The 23364-nt window shown below is 35.0% G+C and overlaps 2 protein-coding genes across 2 annotated transcripts; both read right to left on the reverse strand.

The window, feature by feature from the left end:
- Positions 1 to 9154: 9154 nt before the first annotated feature.
- LOC140753560 (UDP-glycosyltransferase UGT5-like) lies at positions 9155 to 18640 on the reverse strand. The gene is made up of 4 exons (XM_073088256.1): positions 17715 to 18640; positions 13825 to 14047; positions 10770 to 10986; positions 9155 to 10041 (listed from the first exon to the last, which is right to left on the reverse strand). Exons 1-4 carry the CDS (start codon positions 18564 to 18566, stop codon positions 9747 to 9749), a joined length of 1587 nt encoding a protein of 528 aa, XP_072944357.1. The 5' UTR covers positions 18567 to 18640; the 3' UTR covers positions 9155 to 9746.
- Positions 18641 to 18997: 357 nt separating this feature from the next.
- Positions 18998 to 23072, reverse strand: Sec20 (vesicle transport protein Sec20). The gene is made up of 5 exons (XM_073088259.1): positions 22767 to 23072; positions 22111 to 22283; positions 21621 to 21781; positions 21044 to 21147; positions 18998 to 20257 (listed from the first exon to the last, which is right to left on the reverse strand). The coding sequence occupies exons 1-5, from the start codon at positions 22953 to 22955 to the stop codon at positions 20093 to 20095; spliced, it is 792 nt and encodes a 263-aa protein (XP_072944360.1). The 5' UTR covers positions 22956 to 23072; the 3' UTR covers positions 18998 to 20092.
- Between the last annotated feature and the right edge of the window lie 292 nt (positions 23073 to 23364).

Genomic DNA, 23364 nt, shown 5'->3' on the forward strand with positions numbered 1-23364 from the left:
CAAACTCAAACTTTTGAAACGGGTTTTTTTGGAGAACGTGTTGAAATGACATGTATTCTCTTCAATTCTATTTATACGTCAATGTAATAATAATTACTTTGTTGTCAAAAATCGTAAATACAGTACAGTTTGCAACCCCTGAGTTAGTAGAAACTATGTTTCAAGAACCACAGTCTTCTCCCATTTTCGAGTAGTGCATCACTTAAACTTTTAAATATTTTTTTCACAGAGAAGCATATGAACAATTCTGTCGTAAACTGACATTTCTATTGTATATTAGATCTCTAGATAAAACTTACTGGGTCGCTGAATCAAAACATCCAACACATATGCAAATTGTTCGCAGGAAAAATGAAATTTACGCTGTGGAACTTGTTAATTAGGTCTGGAGTACTGCCTCGTTTCATACGAAAAATTGTTTGAATCACCATATTTCACTTTTACATGCGAATTTTAACTGGTTTTTACCAGTACATACTCAAAACTTGGGGGATTATTTTGTTTTTTTCTTACATTATGTTATTTGAAAAAATATTATTTACTTACCTTTTTAAATTATTGTTTGAAGATGCATACAACTCTTTTTATTTTAAAATGCTCGTGTAGTTGAAGACCAATTAACATGACGAAAGCCACGCGATTTTAATTTCCACAACCGACAACCTTTTCATTTAAGCCGAGTGTATTGAAATGAAACAGTATTTTAAAAATTAAACTTAAATTGAGATTAACTTAATAATTTGAATTCAGTGATTGCACTGAATTAGATCGATAATCAGTAGGATTACGATAAAGTCAGGTCCGGACCTAAATCTACGGTAGATACGAAGGCGTGACGCTCTGAATTTGGTAAAAACATTGAATATGCGTCAGTCATTTGTCAGCACTTGCTTAGTCAATAAGAACTAATGAGTTCTAATGTGACAAATGACTAATGTTACTGTGTTACAAGTAATTCCCGTTAGATGTGTGATAAATCTTAAGTTGTTTTCCTCTTCATCACTTTTCTGACGTCATTATTTATATTTCATGTTCACCTTAATTATTGTAATGTAACTGGAAGTATGTATAACTGACAAAACTATATATTATTTATAAGTTTCCGCGCGTAGGAAACAATCATTAAAATCTGCAATGTTATACCTACTCGTGGCCTGTTACAGGTCTCCCCCATTTGTGGCAAGAGATCCGTGTCCAGAAGTGGGTTTTAAAAATCACCCACCCATTAATGTTTTTTAACAATATCTCATCAAACGTCCTACTCTAAAAGCTCATAAATAAAAAAGCTCCCATAAAGCTGCTAATTATAATGAAAATTGTCAGACCAACGACGGGTCGGGTAAACGATACTAACCGACGGAGACAAATTGGAACCAGGGTGACTCCATCCCCGGGTAAAAGACACCAGTCCTGTGTTCAAATATATTGGTTGAATCGTAAATCAACATAATTAAATGTCCTGGATAATTTCCATGAAAACTAAATATTCTGATTATGCTTTTAACTAGCTAAATACTCGTATTGATTTTTAACCTACTACCAAGAATTTTTTATTTTTTCGTATCTTGCAAACAAACTTCTAAACCGCTGCACAGATTTTTATGATGAATACATAGATTAGTAAAGATCACGCCTAACAAGAAAATGTACCCAGTTTTGAGAATTGAAATAGTTGCGTAAAAAAGTTTTGCCACGTCTTCGTGATTGTTCACCCTTAACATTTTTTTATTTATATGGCAACACAACGTTTGCCGGGTCAGCTAGTTTACTTTATAATTTAATATATTTAATTAATATATAGTTAAGGTAGTACCTACTTGGTACGGATTGACTTTTCTGCAAGTTTGCAAAAGTATGAACAATAACCCAATGCTTGGTAAACTTCATGGACTTATGCTTGCAATTTCATTTTGAATGAAAATGTATCTAATGCCTGCCATTTTTCCAAAACTTTTAAAATGTAAAATCACCACCAACAGAGTAAATGTACATTATTTGTAAGGAAACTCATCTTAAGCACCCTTTTCAGGGCATGCTATTATTTCAACATAATCCGGTACATTTGTAACTGAGTGTCATTTCCTGCTTCCTTTTCCCTCTTGTTAACGAGGTTTAACTCGTGGACGACGAAAACTTTGTAAATAATCACCTTACTTTATTTTTTACCAGATGTCTTTAATAAGCAGCTTTAAGGAGTCCTTTACAATCCCTTAATTGTTATTATGACCGGGGACCGAACAGTACTTTTTTTTAATTTGAAGTAACTATCACACCTAAAGATGGTTAGCCTAAATCCGGTCGAAGACACATCGTTACCCTAGCTATAGGACTAATTTCGAACTTTTTATATAAGTATGCCATATCAAAACACAGCAGCTTAATATTGCTGAAATAAAACTCCATAGTCGAACCATAAAAGGTTCTACCACATTTTATTAATATATTTATTTAACGTAGATACTAGAGAATGATAAATAGGCTAGTTTTATTTATTTCCCCGCCGGCCTAGATTACATTTTTCTAACTTATGTTAGCTATTCATCAAATAAATTGCCTACTGGGCATCGAAAAAAGTTAAAAAATACACATTTTATTTATATAAATATGTTGATTATTTCTCCTAAAATTGTTATTTCGTTGTCAAGTGTAGTGTATGCGGTATGCGAAATATTTTTGACTATTGCCTAAGAATTAGGTCGGCAAATCTGTATCTACTTCCCTTTTCATCTTAAGCTATTCTCCTAACTTCTCTTCTATTTTTAGGTTTCGGACTTTAATACCATCTTATTACATGTATAAAAGTGTAAGGGCCCCTTATTTCGCATCGTTCCAGTCCATAGCTCTTAATTCGAGTGACCTTACAAGTTCGTTGTCTGCCAACGAGCGAAGCCGGCTGCTTAACCTTACGTTCCAGAGCTTCTTCCGGGTTCCGCGTAGGGTTATATCGTTTCATTATATAAACGGTTTAGCACATAGACTGCAGGAGTCTTAATGCCTCTGAAGGTGATAATGATCTGAGCAATCTAATTCAATTGAGGCAGAATCATGTCTGGATTTTTTATGTAGGTAAATAGAAATAACTACACACATCATGCTGAGGACTATATTAACATACTACAATGACATAAATTGTACCTCGTTTAGTTTGCAAAGACTTCGTGAGAAGCTAAAGAAGTTTTTATGGGATAAGAATTGTTTAAATTAGATAAAAATTAAATTGCAATTAAAACAGGTGTAAAATCCTTAAAATTCCAGTTTTCCATAGATTTGTCCATGGTTCGTTACCGCACTTAATGATATGCAGAGAGACCCTGCTGCTCATATTCTGAATTTATTTCTTAACCACCTACGTCCACCAACGGGAATGGAATGGTGAACTCACGATGGAAACACTTGCAAATAGTCACCTCTCACAATATTTTATCTCATACTACTACTGAATTGGCACACCACCTCAGCTGAGTAAATGCTGCAAGAAACTCATTATTTATTTATATTTATTTAATACCGTACAATGACTTCCATATAATATAGTTCCAATATATTGACTTCAATGTATTCTAAATAATGCGAAGAATTTTTAAAGTAAATATTACAACAATCGACAACCCTGATTCCCAATCGCTAACACGGTGCAAAGTTTTCTCTCAACCTTGACACTCGCTATGCAGCAGAAAGTTCACAACATCGTAAAATTGGATGATCTCTCGACTTACTAGTTGCATTAAACCCTTCTTTGTGTCGGAAAGTTGAATGTGAAGCTTATTTTGCTAAAGACGCAAATATTCCAATACGTATCATGTCCTTAAATATTTAAACAGAATATTTTTGCATGTTATTATGTATCCGAACTTTACGCGATAAAACCACATTTTCCCTCAGAGTATTCGTATTCGTATGACAATTATTTTTCAAGACGCGTAACAGAAAGCTCTGAGGTAGGTAGGTACATACCTGGGATTCGAGGAAGCCAAACTTCCATCTTCGTTCCATCATTACATTCGTGAATCACATACATAATATACAAAGGCAGATAGGATAAACAAATAACTTTTTATATTTCACTATTAAAACAATAAATAACCGTTTCTAACAACGTAACACTAAGAAATCAACAGATTTCAAAATTACATATGAACACTTTAATTTTATTTGTTTGTAAACACATGAGACATCTGCACAATAGGTCACAAAACCTTAGACCTTATAGGTAAGAAACTTTACGTAAGCTTTACAGAAAAGGTTATCGTTTCGAACATCTTAGAGACACAAGGTAGACGTTTGCAAAACGCACAATATCATAAACATTGCAGGTAGTTTAATAAGTTACTTAAGTTTAACATTATAAATATAGGTACCCCCAATCAATGATTTTTAAAACTAATCAATGAATACCCGTTATTATTTTCAATGTACCTATATATCTAAAGCTTTGGTAGTCAAACCATTGGATAGATTGAATAATAAAAATGAATTCGCCTATTACTACCTTTTTTTCCATTAATCTGAATCGGATCTTGGTGAAATATGTCTCAGACCTCCCATAGTAGTCGTCAAAAACCCGTGCCCCGCAATGCGACATAGAAAGGGTTAGCACATATCACGAGGTGTCCCGTTATGACTCATCTACCGGAAAAACAGATTAAAAGCCATTGCCAAACTAATTTTTGCATCAATCATTTTAACGGCCTTAAAATGTAATCGCCGAATTCGGTCTAATCGGCCGACCTCTGCAACAAATAATATTGTTAATGCATTTCAATGCCAGCGGGCTAAGGCCGATTGGTATTTGTGACTGATTCAGAAATGGCAACTAGGAACACGTCATTTGATTCCCGGTATCAGTGCGTGTCGTCAACAACAGTAGGTACAGTAGGTATTGCGTCTCACTGCTGAGCGTAGAACTTCACAACTGGGGAAGGCCTGGAACATACTACGCAATCGTTTTGAAAATTACTTAATCAGCCAGATTTATAACTCAAAACGCATACATTGAAGACCAGATTATCTTAAGGTTTTGTCGAATACTCATCTGTTAGTATAATTTCTTGTGCTGGTGTCCTCCTTAATGCAATTCATTATATTTTAAAAGCTTTTGAGGCGACCTCCCGCTACTCGTCAAGTGATGGCGCCACGGATATTCTGAATCACGCTATCGAAGTTTTCTAAATATTGTGTGACTGTCGGAGCACAGCCGCTCCCCGGGTATGATCACATAGCCCGGCAGGATATCTCCCTTTACCAAACTTTTATTCTTTATTTTTAACAAGTATTTTTTTATAAAAAAATGTAATACTTTTTTATTCTTTTATTTTTTATAATGAAAAATGTTTATACCTCTCTAGGGCCTTTTTGATAACCTTCCCTGACAAAAAAGTATCTTCGGGACGACGAACCACCCATTGACTGTATTGACAAGATCATAGGATTTGATCAGCGAGATACGAAACGTCTTATTCCTTACATAGCTCATCATCAACCCATTACTGTCCCACTGCTGGGCACGGGTCACGGGTCTTATCTTAGAATGAGAAGGATTAGGCCATAGTCCACCGCGCTGGCCAAGTGCGTATTGGTAGACTTCAGATACCTTAGAAAAGTTGTTTTTTTTTTCAAGATTTCCCAGGTGTGCAGGTTTCCTTAAGATGGTTTTCTTCACCGTTTAAGCTAGTGATAATTAATTTTTAATAAGCACATAACTGAAAAATTTGAGGTGCGTGCCTGATATTTGAACCTCGGACCCCTCAATCAAGACGCAGACTTTCTTAACCATTAGGCTATCCTCCATAGCTATTCATTAGTAATTTAAAATTAGTGTATGAGGAAAAAATAATATAACACCACTTAACGCTTGTGTCGAACCATTTCTATAAAATCGTGTATTTGCAAGACATTGACTTTATCCCGGCATTGACATTACATTACTTTTGATAACCTAAGAATTATCAGAATGGATTGAACATGACCTAAATTAAATAGTAATCAAGTGTTGTTTATGTTTTTATGCGTAAAAAGAGTACCTAGGGGATTTTATTTAATTACAATTATGTTGTAAAGGAAAATACACAAGATAAGAATCAGGATAATTGTAGAGACAATATTTTTCTTATTTATTTCCTAGAAATAATTCAGTCATCAAAATTATTTAAAAGTATACTTCATATACTTGACAAGACAAGTCGATGTTTATTATGTCGACTTCTTTTATTAATTTAGACTTTTCTTTCTAATTACAATGAATTAATAAACGTATGTGTTATCACTGGCACCTATAAACATCTGAAATCCAGTCTTATCTGAACTTAGCCTCAAATGCGTTACAATTGTACTCGGAGGAAACTCCCGTTAGAGTAACAGTAGTTAACCAAGACACCACAGTTACTTCTACTTACCACCTTACCCCTATCGTTAATTAGGTATAAGAAAAATCTCTTGTAGCGGTGGTCCTCCGCAGTCCATTTGTCTGTCACAATGATACATTTTACAGTATCAGTATTTTGCTATTAAAATTTGTACAGTTTCCGCTTAAGAACATCAAAATGAATCACAGTTCTAATTAAGCCTAGCTTAAAATAGGTCTTGGTCAGAGCCTAAGGCGAGAATATCTTCAATTACCGCAGGGATTTACCTACCCTATATAGTTACGGTCTAACAGTTGTAGTTGTACACATTATTCGATTAGATTTACATATAAACTCTTCCTTGTAAAATATTCGTATAGAATTTAATTTAAATTTACAAATACCGGAAAACTTTAGGAATTAATTAAATAAAGTGTTTAAATAATTTAAACTATAATGTATTATTGTAATAATTAAGATGAAGGGTATGAGTAGGTATGTATACAAATGGATAATAAGGATTATGTATAATTTTTATTTTAAGACCACCATTATCCAATAGCTAGATTAGGCTATAGTTCACTGATTACATTACCTATAGGTCAAGTGTAAATTGCTTATTATTTTTAAAATAACAATGTTCTTAACCCCGTTATCTCAATTATTAAATTCGCCGATTTAAACTTAATTGGGTATATAATTTGATTAATTGAAGTTAATTGATGGAATTAAGTGGATTAAATTTGTATTAATAAAATCAGGGTAGCGAACAAAGTATTGAAGACTTGGAAATTATTGCTTAACAAGATTACATTATCCAAGGTACAAATAAGAAGTTATTATACCTATATTTCTAACAGATAATTCCTGTAATTATCAATAAATTTCATAAGCCTAGTTCCTATTCCCACATCTCACCGTAATGTTGGAAAGCAGTTGTTACGTTTTCTGGCAGTTTCGCCACAGTATAAGTATCTATATCCTTATATTGTGGTTTCGCTACGGCTTCTTGTCGCTGCATTGTGGAAGGTATCTACAAAAATATGTCAAAATAGAGCGACTATATGTTTGTCCACTCTTGTGTGGTGTCGCTGATGATTTCTATGGTAAAATAATTTTCCCATGCGACAGGTATCATGGATACCGCTCTACTGTCATAACGGTTGGCCTCCCAGTTTAGTTTTATATTCATTTAAAAATAATAAGCAAAAGGATGGATCGGTTTTGAAACACTATAACATACAAACACCTACATGCTTACCAATCTTATTAATTATCTATGGGAGTGAGTAACGTCGTGCGTAGAATGGTGTGACGTATTAGGAACGCGGGATAGTGCTGGGTCGACGCCCAGGGTCGGCAACTCGGCACGCGACCTTCCCGCGTCACTCTTATACTGTAGTACGCAACGATGATAAACGCAAGTCACTACACACTGCTAACCGTTCAATATGAAGTGGATACTACATACTATTTTACCGTGAAACATCATCCTGTTTATAGATTGTAACCGATCTCGGATCTAGGATCTTCGGAGAGCACGTTAAGTCGTCACTCCAGTTTTTAAGTATTTCATTTCAGTCATTAAAACCTTCAGAAGGCCATATTAAAAAGGTCAGTTTAAAAAAAATCCACAGGTTGACGTGCATCCCCGTACCTTCCTCCACCAATAAAACAAACATGCATTGCAACAATGCATTTTGTCCGCCTGTTCGTTTCCTACACACGTCTTCTGTTACATACAACGCTATAGTTTTCCAGACCCCCTGGTATCCCTGACCTTAGCTAATAAACACGCTATGAATCATTGTTAGCGCCGTGACAGCGTCACGCGACGTGACGCGCGCCGTCTGGGGACCATGGACGACGACCGCTAACGTTCTACTGAGTTTACGATAATCCCTTACTATTAACTTATACTACTAAGCACTATGTAGGTACATTTTAGACGAATTATAAAATTGGTGCATCAGTTTTCTTAACGTTATACGAAAATGTTACGCCAACTGCAGGTATACGCATTACGCACGAACCCTATTTAATTTATAGTGCAGATATGTTGCTATCTCTGAAGATTGATTAGATTGCCTAATATTAGGATTTTTTTTTCTTTACAAGGGGGAAACCATCAAAAGGTACCCAACGACGTAGGAGCGACGCTGGGTTATGTAGGATTTTTACCGCACAAAAACCCTCGGGTGGCCGTCCTCAACGCTTGTTGGAGAACTCCGGGATTTCTGACGGAACACAACCGGAGTCCTGCAAGCGCGATGCCCCGCTCGGGCTCTGCCCTGGGGGAGCATTTTCACTCCTCCCGCACCGTCTGGTGTTCACGCGACCACACATACCGCTGTCCTGCTGCCTGGGATTACTTACTGAACGGTTCGGGCTCCCACTCTTGCCGCCAGCAACCCCAGAAGCCCCCTTTCGCCTCTTACGACAGGCAGGGGTTACTGTAGCCCTATTCCAGTCCCGGAACTACAGGGACAAGGCATAAACGCCTACCATACCCTTTACATATTATATAGGTACACATCAGAGCATGACTGCTGCTGTATAGTGATCAAAATCATAACCCCCCTTTTTGATTTACTGTAGTCTGGTAAAAAATACATATTGTGTCCGTTTCTGCTTCTAGAATCGAAAGGTTGTACCAATTTTGAAAATACAGCATTTGTAGTGATATACAGATTATACAGCATCTAATCTATGTGCAAACTAATTTTTATTATATTTTGCCGCTTATTGTTTAGACAGTTATTCATTGATACTTTCAGACAATATTTTAAAAGGTTTAGAAATAATACAGACTATAGCATCAAAAATGTAATGAATCGTACAACATCTTTCATTAATTACGATGAGCCTTAAAACAGGACTAATAAGAGACATATTATTTACAACTTTTAAAAATGCAAAATTTGCTGTAAAGTTTATCTAAGTGAAACTAACATTTCAGCCATTTTTAACGGAGCAGACCGCAAATTACTTTATTAAATATACAATTATCATTTTATTTAATAAAGTAATAAACATAATGTAATGATCGGATGGATTTGTGCCTACCGTTCTTGATTACTTGAAAAACGTAGTAGAAAAGTCCAATAGACTTGTAACGCAAGTATACTTTCTAGAGAACATTCAGGACATTAGTCCAATGTAATCTTTGTAAAATCAGCCTAAAAATATTGTGGATGTCAGTACAACAAAATGTTACCTATTTGGAGACTATTTTTTCTTTTACGTTGAGACTCCTCGTAAAGAGTTGGTTTAGCTAAATTACAAAATCGAATCTCGACATATCCTTTTGGCACAAATAAAAATATTAAGCTATTAATATAATAGGAATAGAGTCCATTAGGACTACTTTGGGGCAAATTGATGGAAGTTATAACGAAAACCTAATTACTGACTCTTTTCTTTCTTCTTAACAGCTCTGTGAAATATTAAGTAAATTATTATTTTTAATACTATTCGCAATACAATGTAAAGTACAATAAGTAATGCGATGAATAATGCTATGATAACAGCAGTGACATCTAGTTGTAAGTCGTCGAACCACGTAACGTCTAGTGACGGGTGGTGTGCCGGCGAGTCGCGGTGGCGCGCCACGTACTCCGTCCAAAAGATGGCGCTCTCCATAACAGGTTGAGGCCGATCGTGCCACTTAGCTTTTACTTTTTTCGCGGCGTCTTGCATCCTGAAAAAATATGTAAATTGAATTATTAATCATGTGTGATATATCGTGTTTTCCTCTTGACACATAGAATATAATTCACGGCTTCAGAGCTAGAGATTGACATAGGTGGCGGCTACCAAGAGCGCAACGTTCAAGAGGATGCATTGCCGAGCACATAAGAAAAGTATATTGGGTATCTGTATTACAACAAATTGGCTAAAATCAATTACACTTTATCATGTACTAAATAAATCGCTAAAAAAGCTCGTCTTCTAGGTTTTCAAAGTCGAGAGTGCAATATTCGAACTTTGCCAGAGGCACTCTTGATCCTAACTACGACACTTCTTCTACAATTAACCAGCATACCAGTTAAAACTGCTCGTACTCATACTAATGTGTTCTGTATCGAAGGCTATTGCTAAACAGGTTTACATACGTGAGGTTGATAATTTACAACATTCTTATAAGATGGCAGCACATCTGTATTCTCTTCACTTAACAATAAAGTAATAGTATGCTCTATTGAGTTTAACGACTGCACTGTCTTCAAGAAATCACTATCTAGGATTAAGTGGTCCACATTCCTCATATCACCACAGAAAAATTATCCAAATCCAGTATTCTAACATTTTTTTTATAAATTAATGTTTTCATTTATAAAAATACTAGAACGTTTTTATAAATGATTATAGAGGTGAAAAATAACCATAATATTTGTGTAAAAACAAAAGAAAAGTGAGAACACTTACTTTTTAGATGTTAGTTCCTTAATGGTAGCAACCAAGTTTTCAGTGTTCACATTGTTAAAGAATATGGTCTTGCCAAACCCTAACTTGTTAGCTGCAGCACCATTTGAGAACTGGTCTCCGAAGAAGGGTATTGTCACCAGCGGCTTCCCACAGTATGCCGTTTCAGATAAACTGAGCATTCCTCCGTGTGACACGAATGCTAAGATCTTTGGGTGACCTGTAAAGAGAATAAAATTTTCTATATAATAAACATAAAACATATATATTCATATTCATCCTTAATGATTTAGTACTGCTTGCGATATCTATGTGCCTGCAGAGCATAAGCTTTTCCGTGTAGATTTTTACGTTCCAATCAACCTTTACAATATTAAAATGTATGTGGCTTCAAGTCTCTCAAGATCAACTCTCAATTCCAGTCTCCTAATTGACGTCACCGAAAATTATATGCGCATAATAAACAAAAGCAACTAACACTCCGCTAATACATACTTATCATTAACACAGAATCTTTACATTAAAATATTTAAGGTCGATGTTAAAAATTTTATATTCAGTTCGTCTGGAGCATCGAGACGAGGCGAACCGGTCGCTCAAACCAGTTGGAGAGGAAAACGTACGGCCAAGGTTATTATCACAATACCGATTCAAAAATACGAACTCAATAATAAAACTTACATAATTTGACACTAAGGAACAAATTCCGGATTAAAAACCAGATAAACACTTGCTTCTTGACGAGATAGTTGAATTCTTAAGTTGAATGAATGAATTCTTAAGTTCATTTACGTGTTTGTTACACTCAAATTCTGAAAACTTGAATAGATCAGTAACAATAACACAAAAACCTCTTTATGAAAATTATGAAATAGGCCTACAAAATGAAGTGTTCAGTGCAACCTATGCAACCCATTGCCATAACATCAATAAGATTACGTAGGTACTAGAAGCCAAACTAAATTGAATAGAATGACCAGAATACGATTTGAAGTGCTTTACTATCCCCTGCAGACTAAGCTTGAAAGCATCGTACCTTCTTATAGGTTCTGCCTACATAGGTATTTGTTGCGGTGGTAGCGTCATAATAAATAGCCCTACGTAGGCTTTATAGACGAACCACAAAGTGCCCTTCAAGCTGAAAAATGTATGTATTTGAATAAGGCAATGCGCAAGAATTTTATTATTATATACCTACGGATATAATTTATTATCAGATACATATAGGGTTATTATCGATATCGATTGGTTATACAACATACAAGTAACAGGAAAACTATAAGAAAACCGAACGTGCAACAATAAAGAGCAGTTTCTTTGGTTAAATAAGTATGTAAGTACCTATTTATTTATTCAAACACTATTTTACAGAAAAGCAACGCTGAGCTAAAAAATGGAAATTTATCGGCTAAGTAGGTACATACTTTAAAATTATTGTGGAATTAATTATTGGGGAAGGAAGGTCCTCGAGTGGCGACCACGCGTAGGCAAAAGGAATTCAGGCCGCCCCCCGACCAGGTGGACCGACGACCTGAAGAAGACCGCGGGAAACCGCTGGCTTCAAAGGGCACGGGACCGGTTGGAGTGGCGCCAATTAGGGGAGGCCTATGTCCAGCAGTGGACCTCAAAAGGCTGATGGATGAATGGATGGTGGAATTAAAACATAGATAGACTAATTCTGTACATATACGACAATACAATAAATATTCTTGCCTCACAAAACAAATACTTTAATCACATTTTTAAAATAAAAATTAAAACGCAATACCTACACATATTTGAATAACTAATAACGGAAGTATATAAGTAACTACGCAAAACCCGTCTTTCAGAAGCTACACCATTATTCAAGTTCTAAAATATTCAATACAATTTGAATGATTGTATTTTACGCCTAATTTTATTAATCTACGAAAAACATTATTGAATAAATATTTAAGTAACGTTTGTTAAATAAAAATTAAAACGCAGTAGGTATGCCTGTTCATAACGCAAATATATTACTCGACAAAACCTGTCCTTAAGAAGCGACACCACTACTCAAATTCAAAAATATCCAACAGAATTTGAATAATTGATTTTTACGTCTATTTTTTCTAATCTACGCATTGCTTTTTTGTAACGATTACTTATGGTTTGTAAAGTAGGAAACTCGTTAGCGAAACATGCATGAAGCACGTGTTTTAGGTAAAAGATAAGAAATGTTATTTTAATGCATTTTATCCAGAGCCGGGTTGTGACCCCATTTGTCACGAAAAACCCAATCAAGTTTCATGATAATCTTGTTTACAATTTTAAAGACAATCTATAGTGAATAAATTATGATAAATATATGCAGGTGCCATATTACTTCGTGGGAAAAGACTGTTTTAAGAGAAAAATGAGAACCCTCCAAAATACCTACCTTACGCTTTAGCACTTTAATAGACTACAGTTTTTAGCAAATATAGACTCAACAATACCGCTAAATTTGACGAGTTCTATAACTCTGCATGATGATACTAGACCTTTACTATTCAAGTTCGCAGTAGACACGAAATTTATCACAAAATCCTGTTGCTTTGTGATACTAGACGCCATATTTTTTACACATTAACAGTGCGGTAATAGTTGTAAGATATTTAGCATGGTTACGTGGTTTCAAGAGTTTGAGGAGAGAGATACTCCATTATTACTCATACAATTTTACATGTAATAGTAATAAAAATAGTTTGAAGTGACAATGTGCTGGCCACACCGCTCGAAAGATGAAAGTAATAGGAACATATAGTCCTCGAGTGACTACCACGTGTAGCTAAAAGGAGGTGCAGGGCATCCTTCGACTAAATGATAATGGACAGACTGATGATCTGAAGAAAACAACGGGTAACCGCTACATGCAGAAGGCACAGGATCGATCTGATGTATGCCAATTAGGGAGATCTATGTATTTTGGGCAGTGCAGCTTCAATGGTTGGTGAAGATGATTGTACCAAAGTGTAGAGATACCACATAATATTAAAGTACACGCCCCCTTTTATATCTACTTGATCTTTTTACTGTGTATAGCTCTACTTACATAAAACATCAACTTGCGGTAACCAGGCCTGAGTGAACACGTTGGCGTTATGACCGGGCAGTGGTCCGTCCTCCCATTTCCATACAACCTTCTGCGGTATTTGTTTGAAGGCGTCTAAGAACTGCTGTAACCTCTCTCTGCTCATGGAACTTGTCTTCAAATTCGAGCCGAAACTCACGTAGATAGCACCGTGCTCAGCCGTCGCTAAGAATTCCTCCAGTTTCTGAAATTACATATTTTTTATGTATAGGTTAATACAGTAAAATCAACAACACATAATTTTCGTCATATGTATAGCTATAGTATATTTAACTGTAAAGTAATATTGTATGTGGCATACACGCAAGTGCGCGCGTTCGTGCGTGAATCCATCCCAGACTCTGTAAGTAATTCGAAGTAAAAATGCCCGTACCCTCAGATTTACCTCTAATTTCTTGGGCACAGATTAGACTTTCTTCTTATTAGAAATTCTATGACTACAAATTACTCGATCTACAGATCATATAGGAGAATATCCTAAATATTCATTTAGAAATTAGTTAAAGAGTTTAAAAAGCGTGTTAAAAAAACACGGATATTACAAGTGAATGATGAATAGATTTGAAGTATAAGTTCGTACAGGTAATTTCATTTCCTAGCGCTAACTCAATTTATTTTATCTTACACCTAACACAATCTAAACATAAAAGTAATTAGTTATCTAAAAGTAAATATTCCTCATTATTTTTTAACTTAGTAAGGCACAACTTCAAACAAGGTCAATGGTAATAGTTAAGTGAATCAACGGGTAACTACCGGTAGTGTTTTTGCAAATGTTACCGCTAGCTCCTGCGAGATTTTTTTTTTTACAATTCAGTCACGGAACCGAACAAGCAGTTTACATTATTTATGGGTATAGAAACTTTAACCGCGATCTGTTTCGCACTTAATACTTATCTTTCAATGATTTTTAAATGTAATTAAAGTAGCGGATAAATGACGATCGGTGCTATAAAAATAGTGTATGGTGGTTTGAAATGTAACTTAACTAATAGAAGTGCTTAATATAAACTTTTAAATTATTTTCCTTTGAAAAATTCCAAATTGGGGTTATAGAGAACCCATGTAGATTATTCGATTGGTGGATATTTAAACGAATTTCTAATAATTTACGGCGCTACTAAATATTTTGGGACTTGAGAAACGTTCATTTTATACAAATAATAACCTAAACAGTACGCGACAAAGGTAAAATTATCTTGAAAGATCAAATACAAAAAATACTAGGGCGAAATTTTATTATTATCACAGTCAAGAAGACTCGAAAAACAAGACTGTAGTTCATTGAGACACGATATTGACATTCAAAACTTGTTCGGCTCGACAGTTTTAGCCTCATTTGAAAGTACAAGTAGGTGCTTAAGTTCAAAAATGTAGAATCTATAATGAGTTCTTGCAAATCGTATGAAGTTAATAATACGAGATGTAAGGAATAGCTCGAGTCTTTTTGAAGTGTCTATTCTGTGGTTTCGAAATAACTACCATTTGAAAGGTTCACGACTCGCGTGGTACAGCGGTCACCGGTCACGGACGAAGTTTCGGATTCGAAGCCTCGTCAAGAATTTTTTTCTGACCCTGAGTGTATTTATGCCTACTTATTTCAGTATGCCCATGACTTACTCTATACAGAAAATTTAATTAGTAGTAAGATTAAGTAAGTTATTTTATACTATTTAGTATTTACTATTTAACTACTTACTATTGTAAGGACGTTGCGCCTTAGTCCTCGGCATGGGCGCATATAAGCGAGGGAGGGAGAAACCTCTCTCCCTCTTATCATATATGACCATAGATTAGTAATATGACAAAAGATTTTATTACCCAGGACAATTTTTAAACTCTATTTATTCCGGGCGCCCTCCACAGCATAGGGTAAAAAACTAATTTCATGCTTATAACAAAAAAAATACAAAAAATACTTAAACCACATTTTCTATAAAACAATAATATAATTACGTATTATGCGTATAGATTGTATCTTTAGCAAGATATCGTGCAATAAATAAGGAAGTGTAATAGTTAAAATTCAACGCAATGTAACAAATATGTGCTGTACTTCATTTATAGAGATCCATACAGAAAGGACACCTTTTTGCTTTTTTACTAATGTGTTATTTTGGCTAATACCATAACAAAATAAAAAGGAGACTCACCACAAAACAACATGTTGTTTTGCTCTAGGTATAATAAAAAACGATTATATTATGTACATATGCTTGTTATATGCTATGTGGTTTTAGTGCAAACTTTAAAGTAAAACAAACGATAGAAATCGCAACGTGCGAGTCGAACTTGCGCTATATTGAACACTCAATGGGCGAGTTAATCTTGAACTTAACGGATTTTTTAATGATTAATGAATAATGCTAATTGAGCATAAGTGATCTTCAACAAGGGTTACCTAACCAATATACGCATTTTAGTTCGTTGTAATATATTAATATTTAATATATGAGGAACTCTGCCAAACACGTGATGTTAGTAGGTATGTTTTCTTGGTCCCTGTAGTTCCGCGACTAGAATAGGGCAACGGTATCCCATGCCTGTCGTAAGAGGCGACTAAAAGGGGCTTCCAGGGTTGCAGGTGGTAAGAGTGGGAGAGGTGGTAAGGTTTCCCCCTCGTGAACAAAAAAAAAGTATGTTTTCTTAGGTGCGTCGTAGGAGGTGAATAGATCAAATCCAGGAGATGGGTGGCAGTTTTGGCCACCAACTCGCTAAGGTAAACACGATTACCACGACATAACTACAAATTTGGATATGTCTGACGTCTAAAGTCTATCCCAGATAGCGGACACGTTAGTGTCTTCAACACGCAGGTTAGATATGTCGTAATACGGTATGATAACGGCCTGTGTCCGTGCGGTACTTTTCGAGGTCGTCAAAATTTGTTATTTCTAATTTATTTCAAATAAAGTAAAGGCAGCGTCATAGAGTATGCTCAGGGTTCTGGCCTTAAGTTGCAAGTGTTCCAGAAAGGATGCAGTCAATAAAAAAATCACAAACCAGACTTTTATGTTTGGTTATCACACAAATAGGTAATTGAACTTAGATAATGAAAGTTATTTTAAACACATACAGACGGGTTTTATTCATGTAGGTAGGGAATTGTAGTTAACAATCGCGTTCTTTTTTGTCACAAGTATAGGCAAGTAGCAAACGAGTTGCAGTCAAGGCAGGTTATACTGCAGCTCAAGGACATTTGTAATCAGCCCTAAACAGGTTTGGCATCCTTTAAGGTCAATGATGCCTTGATGCTCCTGAGAACTATCTTGAACGCTCCTGAGATATTTTTACTGAGATGGAAGGACAGGATGAATTCGATCGCAGCTACACCAGCGCCACAAAGTTTGATGTACCTAATCTTCATCAAGATTCTAGTACCGCTACTTATACCTTTTATGAAATGTTCTAACCTAGTACTCTATAGGAACGCATCTATAACACATTTCTATTAAAATTCTTATTTAATTTTTTTTTAAACATCCGTATACGGTTTAAAAAAACGCTTTCTACTATCACAACCCCACACTTGGATTCCAAGTGTCGTGGGTGCCATGGACACATACGCCAAATACACAAACACCCAGACACAGAAACAGAAAACTAAATTCATCGTTTAGATATCTGTCTGACCGGGGATCGAACCCGGGACCCACTGCGCGTCAGACTGGTATAATGACCGCTCCGCTACGAGGGTCGTCTTTTAAATTTAAGTAAAAATAAGTACATTTAAATCAGATACACCGTTTGTTCAATTGCCTTCTCAAACCAAAAAATGTAGAATAGCGTAGAACGTAAATAATGGCACAGCTACATATATAATTAGGTAGAAACCATTGTCATAGACATACCTCCGATAAGGGTTTTGGTTCCCGAATATGCAATCCTCCAATTTCCAAAATCTGCGGTGACAAGAGGCGGGTCCCAGTTAGCGAGAAGTGTTGGTAAGAGAATACCATTTTCATCCTCTCCTTAGTTATCTTGTCTATGTCTAATGACACGCTAGGGTAGAATTCTTTGAATACGTTAGCAATACTCCTGTGGACTATCCATTTGCCGTACATGGTTAGATACCAGTTCATCAGTTTTGCTTCCACTTTATGGTACAATGATGGGTTCGGCCCTTCACTGGAGAAATAAAACGCATCGGCCGCAAAATCGAAGGGAATCCCCATCCTAGGATAAGTCCAAGGCAACAGCACGTGCGAAGTTATACCAATGATGGGTGCATCGTACATCGTCGCTGCATACGCGAGCCCACAGTCGCTCATGAACTGCTCGACGAATATCACATCATACTTTACGCCTAGAGCTAAGTGATCTAACACATCCTTGTGCTTGAAGAAGTTCTCGCAGTCCACCCGCGCGCTGTGGGGGCCCAGCGCGACGTGTCTGTAGACGTTAATAATCCGCAAGATATTAGAATCTATGTGCTCGTAGTACTCCATAGCGGACGTCCCATTTTTGAACGGCATATGACTAGACAGGTTGATGAAGGTCAAGTTATTCATCGGCACTACGTCGGGGTAGTTATTGATGACGGTCACCATGTGTCCCCGGTTCGCCAGTTCCCGGAACAGCGGCCCGAAGGCCATGTAGTGACTTTTGAGCGGCAGTGACGCTATGGCGAGGATGTTGAGCGCGGTGACATGGTGCCAGCACGTCACTGCGAGGGTGAACGCTAGGTACGTGTGAGGTAGCATGGCTAAGGTCAACGCTCGGCCGCCGTTCCGCGAGACAGCGGTCAGCCTCTGCCCACGGATCGCGATTAACTGACAGCGGCGCTATACCAACCGAGATTTCATCTGTACCATTCATTCGTATACTCGTTCCGTAGATATCATTATTGTAATAAATTATCATAAATTCACACTGAAATTGATTTCCTATTAGCACTTAATTGCTAGACGTGTAGATAGAGTTCTTGTGACAAAACTGGTACCATTATTTTATTCAGTTGTTATTTTCGTCGATTCAATAATTATACTATTACGATTCTATTAGATTACATTGATATAGCCAAGTTTAAGATTAAAGCCGCTATAATAATTTAGCATAAAATGAACCAATAACATAACCACGTGTAACGAATAATTCTATATAAGTGTGTTAGGGAAAATATAAACGTAAATAATAATTATTGGAATATTTTATTCTCATCTATAAACGTCAAGCCAGGGTTTAATAGGACTGTACACATTTTCACGTCACAACAATTAGTTTACAGCTGGTAAAAAGTAATTCTTATAGATACATATATAAATCTTAAAACTTGAAAATTATAATATAAAATGTACATAAGCATGGATAATTTTACATAATACTTGCATACTAGTTAATAAAATCTTAAGTATGAACAACGCCACCTATTATCACAATGAAGAAATTAAATTATTGAGAAGAACACAGTATTTATTGGAACTAATATTTTATAAAATTCACATACACTATTGCACTTATTTTAACAATCCTGCAATATTATACAGTAGCAGTTCTGATAAGTAGTGACTATATAATAAAACACAAGTCTTAGACTCTTGATAAGATTTTAAATCCTGCTATACATTTGAATGATTAATTATTCATGTTATTTAATAAAATTTTACTAATTATTATAATAAAAAAAATACAATTAATCTTAAAAAAATATATGTTAAGTTTGATCTTAACATATATATTTGATTAGTCCAATTCAATACAATTATACAAAGAATGAGGTCCCGTTCGAATTAATTTAATAAAATTACAATTAAAATTAACAATATATAGATGCCGTAAATTAAAGATCATGCTAATTGGCATACTTCTAAAGAGTTATTGTGAATGGTATTTTTTTTTAATTGAATGAGTATAAAATTAAACTACGACATATTTACAATTACCTAGATATAATTAGATAATTTGAATACACCTAGCAGAACAACTAGAATAACTGAAACATCATCTCATTTCCATTGTCTGGTAGGCATAGTGTTACAAATCTTTGAAACATCAAGATTAACTTTCAGGCTTGTCAACTTTGTAGTGATTTGAAAGAATAAACCCGTATTTAAAACTACAAAAAGCTACGAAAAATTGTAATTTTTTATCTTATCTTCCTGTATTTCTCTTCTTTAACTGTCTGCCAATTCCATTGTCCCAATAAAAAGCCTTTTTTTATTATATTTGCTAATTATGAAAAATAAAAAAATCTATTTACAGGCGATTTACTATTACAACGCACATACATTTAGAACATCCTTTTCTGTACAATGTAAAGACACACAGCTAAAAAGAATAGGAATGCAAAGAACATGATGACTTTATCGGTGAACTCTCGCCGACCATACTTGTTGAGTAACTTGCTGGACTGTGATATTGAACCGGCTGTGTTCTGCAACTCTGACTGTGTTCCCTGCCAAGTAATTTTAAAAGTCAAAGTTTACATATATAATAAATTTTCATGATACAGAATTTCAAAACAAGATAAACCCAGGAACAAGCAGATGAATGTAGCTTTGTAATAGTGGAAATGCACATAAAAGTTTGACCTTAATGTTTCAAATTTCTGCTATAACATGAATATAACATTGAGCATAGAAAACATAATATTTTTACAATAACCTCACTTTAATAACTATACTTGCTATTGTATCAAATTAATAACATCCAAATTCATGACCCCTAATAACCTTCATTATGATGATACTAAAAGATCAATGCATCAATACCCCCAGATGAAACATTAAGCAGATGCTATCTAAAGAAAATCAGTAGACATAATACATAAAAAATGGTCTCATCAACTCATTATCATGTAAACCTTTTAATTACTGACTGGATAAAACAATTTGCAACATTAAAGAAAAAGGTATGTACTTTACATGGGTAGATGATTTTTTTTAAGTAACAAAAATAATTGTCTAGTGTACAATGGTCCTGCCCATGCATAACTGCCCCAAAAAAAAGGTACAAGTAATAAAACTAAGGTCTGTGAAGATGTAGTCGCCCACACATGCATTCTCATTCTCCAATTAGTAAACAGCTTTACCATCCTTAAAATAGCCGCAATCTGCCATGTGTAAAAATTATGTATCCTTAAACTCATGTGTTTAAGGACATTTATAAACAAAACAGTCCTAAATTTTATTGACCAACAAGAGTTTGCTTGAAAATAAAAATAATTATAACTCATACTAACATGTACTGTAGAGCTTGAAGAAACTAAACTGTCCAACGTGTCTTGACTTCTCTGTGTTGTGTCGGCCAATTGTCTGCTAATTGATAACAGTTGTTCAGTCACACCTGTTTTCAAAATGAACAATTAATGAAGGGATTCAAATGCCTACAGCTCTTCAATAAATTCAACCACATTCATATTCATAAATGAAATTCTGAGCCCAAGCCTGCAACACATAGCTGCCATTTTTCCTTTTATTTTAATATAGAAGTAGCAGATAAGCATTCAGTACACTTGATGGTTAGTGGCTATGGACATCTGTAATTAACACCAGATATGATAAATATGTCTCCCTTACCCTCTTAAACACACCTTAACAGAACACAGTAGCACCTAAAATTGTTAACTTAAATGTTACTGTTACTATTATAATGTAAAAGTAGGTGTGGCAGTGGTGTCTCTGCAGTCTTACCCTAAGGTTTCTACAACCAACTAGGTTTTTTACTATTAAGTAGAAACCCGGGTGGTTTCATGGTACAGACATTTCAAGAAATAAACAAGCTCTAATTATTTTTAAAAAAACTTCACTGAATATTACCTGTAGACATCTGCAGCAATCCATCGCTATCTACCTTCCCCTTCTTATTCCTTTTCCTCACACCATCCTTATCTTCCTCTGGTGTGAAGAGATCTTCCCGTTGTGATTTTTCAATAGCAAACATGCGTCTTATATTAGCCTCCTTGAAGTCTCGTAATAAACTGAAATTAATAAGATTATAGTCATTATCCTTAATGCAATTGTATACAGAAAGCTGTAAAAAGCAGCAATAGCAGGTTAAGAAGAGTCTGAGGTTAAAATCCCAGGTCCAATCCATATTAGATATTAATTCTCACTTGCTTTAATGGTGAAGGAAAACATAGTGAGGAAACCTGCACACTTAAGAGTGTAATAAAAGAATGTTAATGGTATATGAAGTCTACCAATTCGCACTTGGCCGGTGTGGTAGACGCGAGGCAGTGATAGGTTGATGATGCTGATATAGCAGGCTTAAGAAATATCTTATCAATATGTATTTTTAATATCTCACCCTGCTAATATATGTCTTTGAGTTTCCAATTCCTTATCATATTTAGAATCTCGGGCATCCTTTGCATAAGTGTCCAGTTTCTCCATTTCTTCTCTGATTTCCCTTATAGCTGCTCTGCCCAATTCATTTAATTCATTTAATCTCTCAATAGAATTATTACATGACAGTATATCCTACAACATTAAATTAATATATATTATTGACACTATAAAGCATTCAGCTTAAACAAGACATAACATAAATAAGTAAAATAATTGCTAAATAACAATAATTACAATACAATTTGTATAAACTCTTGAATAAATGGCAGACCAGTTATCCCTTACTCTCATTACAAAGAGGCATCACCCAAGTTGAAATTGATGCAAAAATATTGGCGATCTTTCAGGCAAATAATTTCCTTACAACATTTTCTGACTATTGGCTGCTATTTCAAAATGTCTTCATGCCTTAATTATAACCAATCTTGTAGTGCTTTGGTTTCTAAATCAAATGTAATTTTATTATAAGCACTACTAAGTTAGGAGTAAGTATTTCATCAAACCATCTGGCTGGATAAAAAGTTGCTGAATCAAAGCACGAATAAAAAGTAAAAGAAGATTGAACCACGAACTTTGTATTACCTCCTATGCATAATAGAATAACAAATAGCTTACATGACTTATTGCTTTCAGCTCGAAGTGACATTTGGCCAACGTTTTAACAAAATATTGATAAACTAAATCGGGATCATCCAATTTTGATGTTATATCTGGATAGCCACATAATCGTTTATCAGTCTTAAGAGCCATCCTTAAATATTCCGAGTCAACTTTGTTAAAGGCCTTCATGGTTGTCAAAACCATGAAGTTTAATATAGGATATGTTTCAATGATTTCTTTCAGATATTTTTACGAATGCGATGATTTCTATAATATTTCCCACAAAATAAGTAAGCTGTCACTGTCACCAATATATTTATCAAATTGTCATTGTCACTGTCAAAGTCCCTATTTTATATTTTTTGCAACACTGGATTCCGGGCTTTTTGTATCATTTTAGTAGTCGATAAGAGATAGGTTACTATACTCATCGGATAAAAGTAACGATTAAAAATTTAAACAACTATGTTTAATGAAATAAAAAATCTACATAATACTATACTAATTAGGTGTATTAAATACTTACAAAATAAAACTAAGATAAAAAGCAATAGCAGTAGATAGGAGATGGGACTGGTGCTCAGCAAATAGGTTAATAACAATATCACAAATA

The sequence above is a fragment of the Epargyreus clarus genome, unplaced genomic scaffold (assembly GCF_041222505.1).
Source record: "Epargyreus clarus isolate Ecla_fem2 unplaced genomic scaffold, WU_Ecla_fem_2.2 ptg000026l, whole genome shotgun sequence".
Classification (NCBI taxonomy): domain Eukaryota; kingdom Metazoa; phylum Arthropoda; class Insecta; order Lepidoptera; family Hesperiidae; genus Epargyreus; species Epargyreus clarus.

Coding starts and splice junctions, on each gene's coding strand:
- LOC140753560 (XM_073088256.1), bottom strand. CDS start 18,566: ATGCTACCTCACACGTACCTAGCGTTCACCCTCGCAGTGACGTGCTGG. Junction 14,048..17,714: donor AACCAAAACCCTTATCGGAG/GTATGTCTATGA, acceptor ATGTAATTTCAG/AAACTGGAGGAATTCTTAGC. Junction 10,042..10,769: donor AAGGAACTAACATCTAAAAA/GTAAGTGTTCTC, acceptor ATATTTTTTCAG/GATGCAAGACGCCGCGAAAA.
- Sec20 (XM_073088259.1), bottom strand. CDS start 22,955: ATGGTTTTGACAACCATGAAGGCCTTTAACAAAGTTGACTCGGAATAT. Junction 22,284..22,766: donor AGCTGAAAGCAATAAGTCAT/GTAAGCTATTTG, acceptor TTAATGTTGTAG/GATATACTGTCATGTAATAA. Junction 20,258..21,043: donor CTTCAAGCTCTACAGTACAT/GTTAGTATGAGT, acceptor ATTACTTGGCAG/GGAACACAGTCAGAGTTGCA.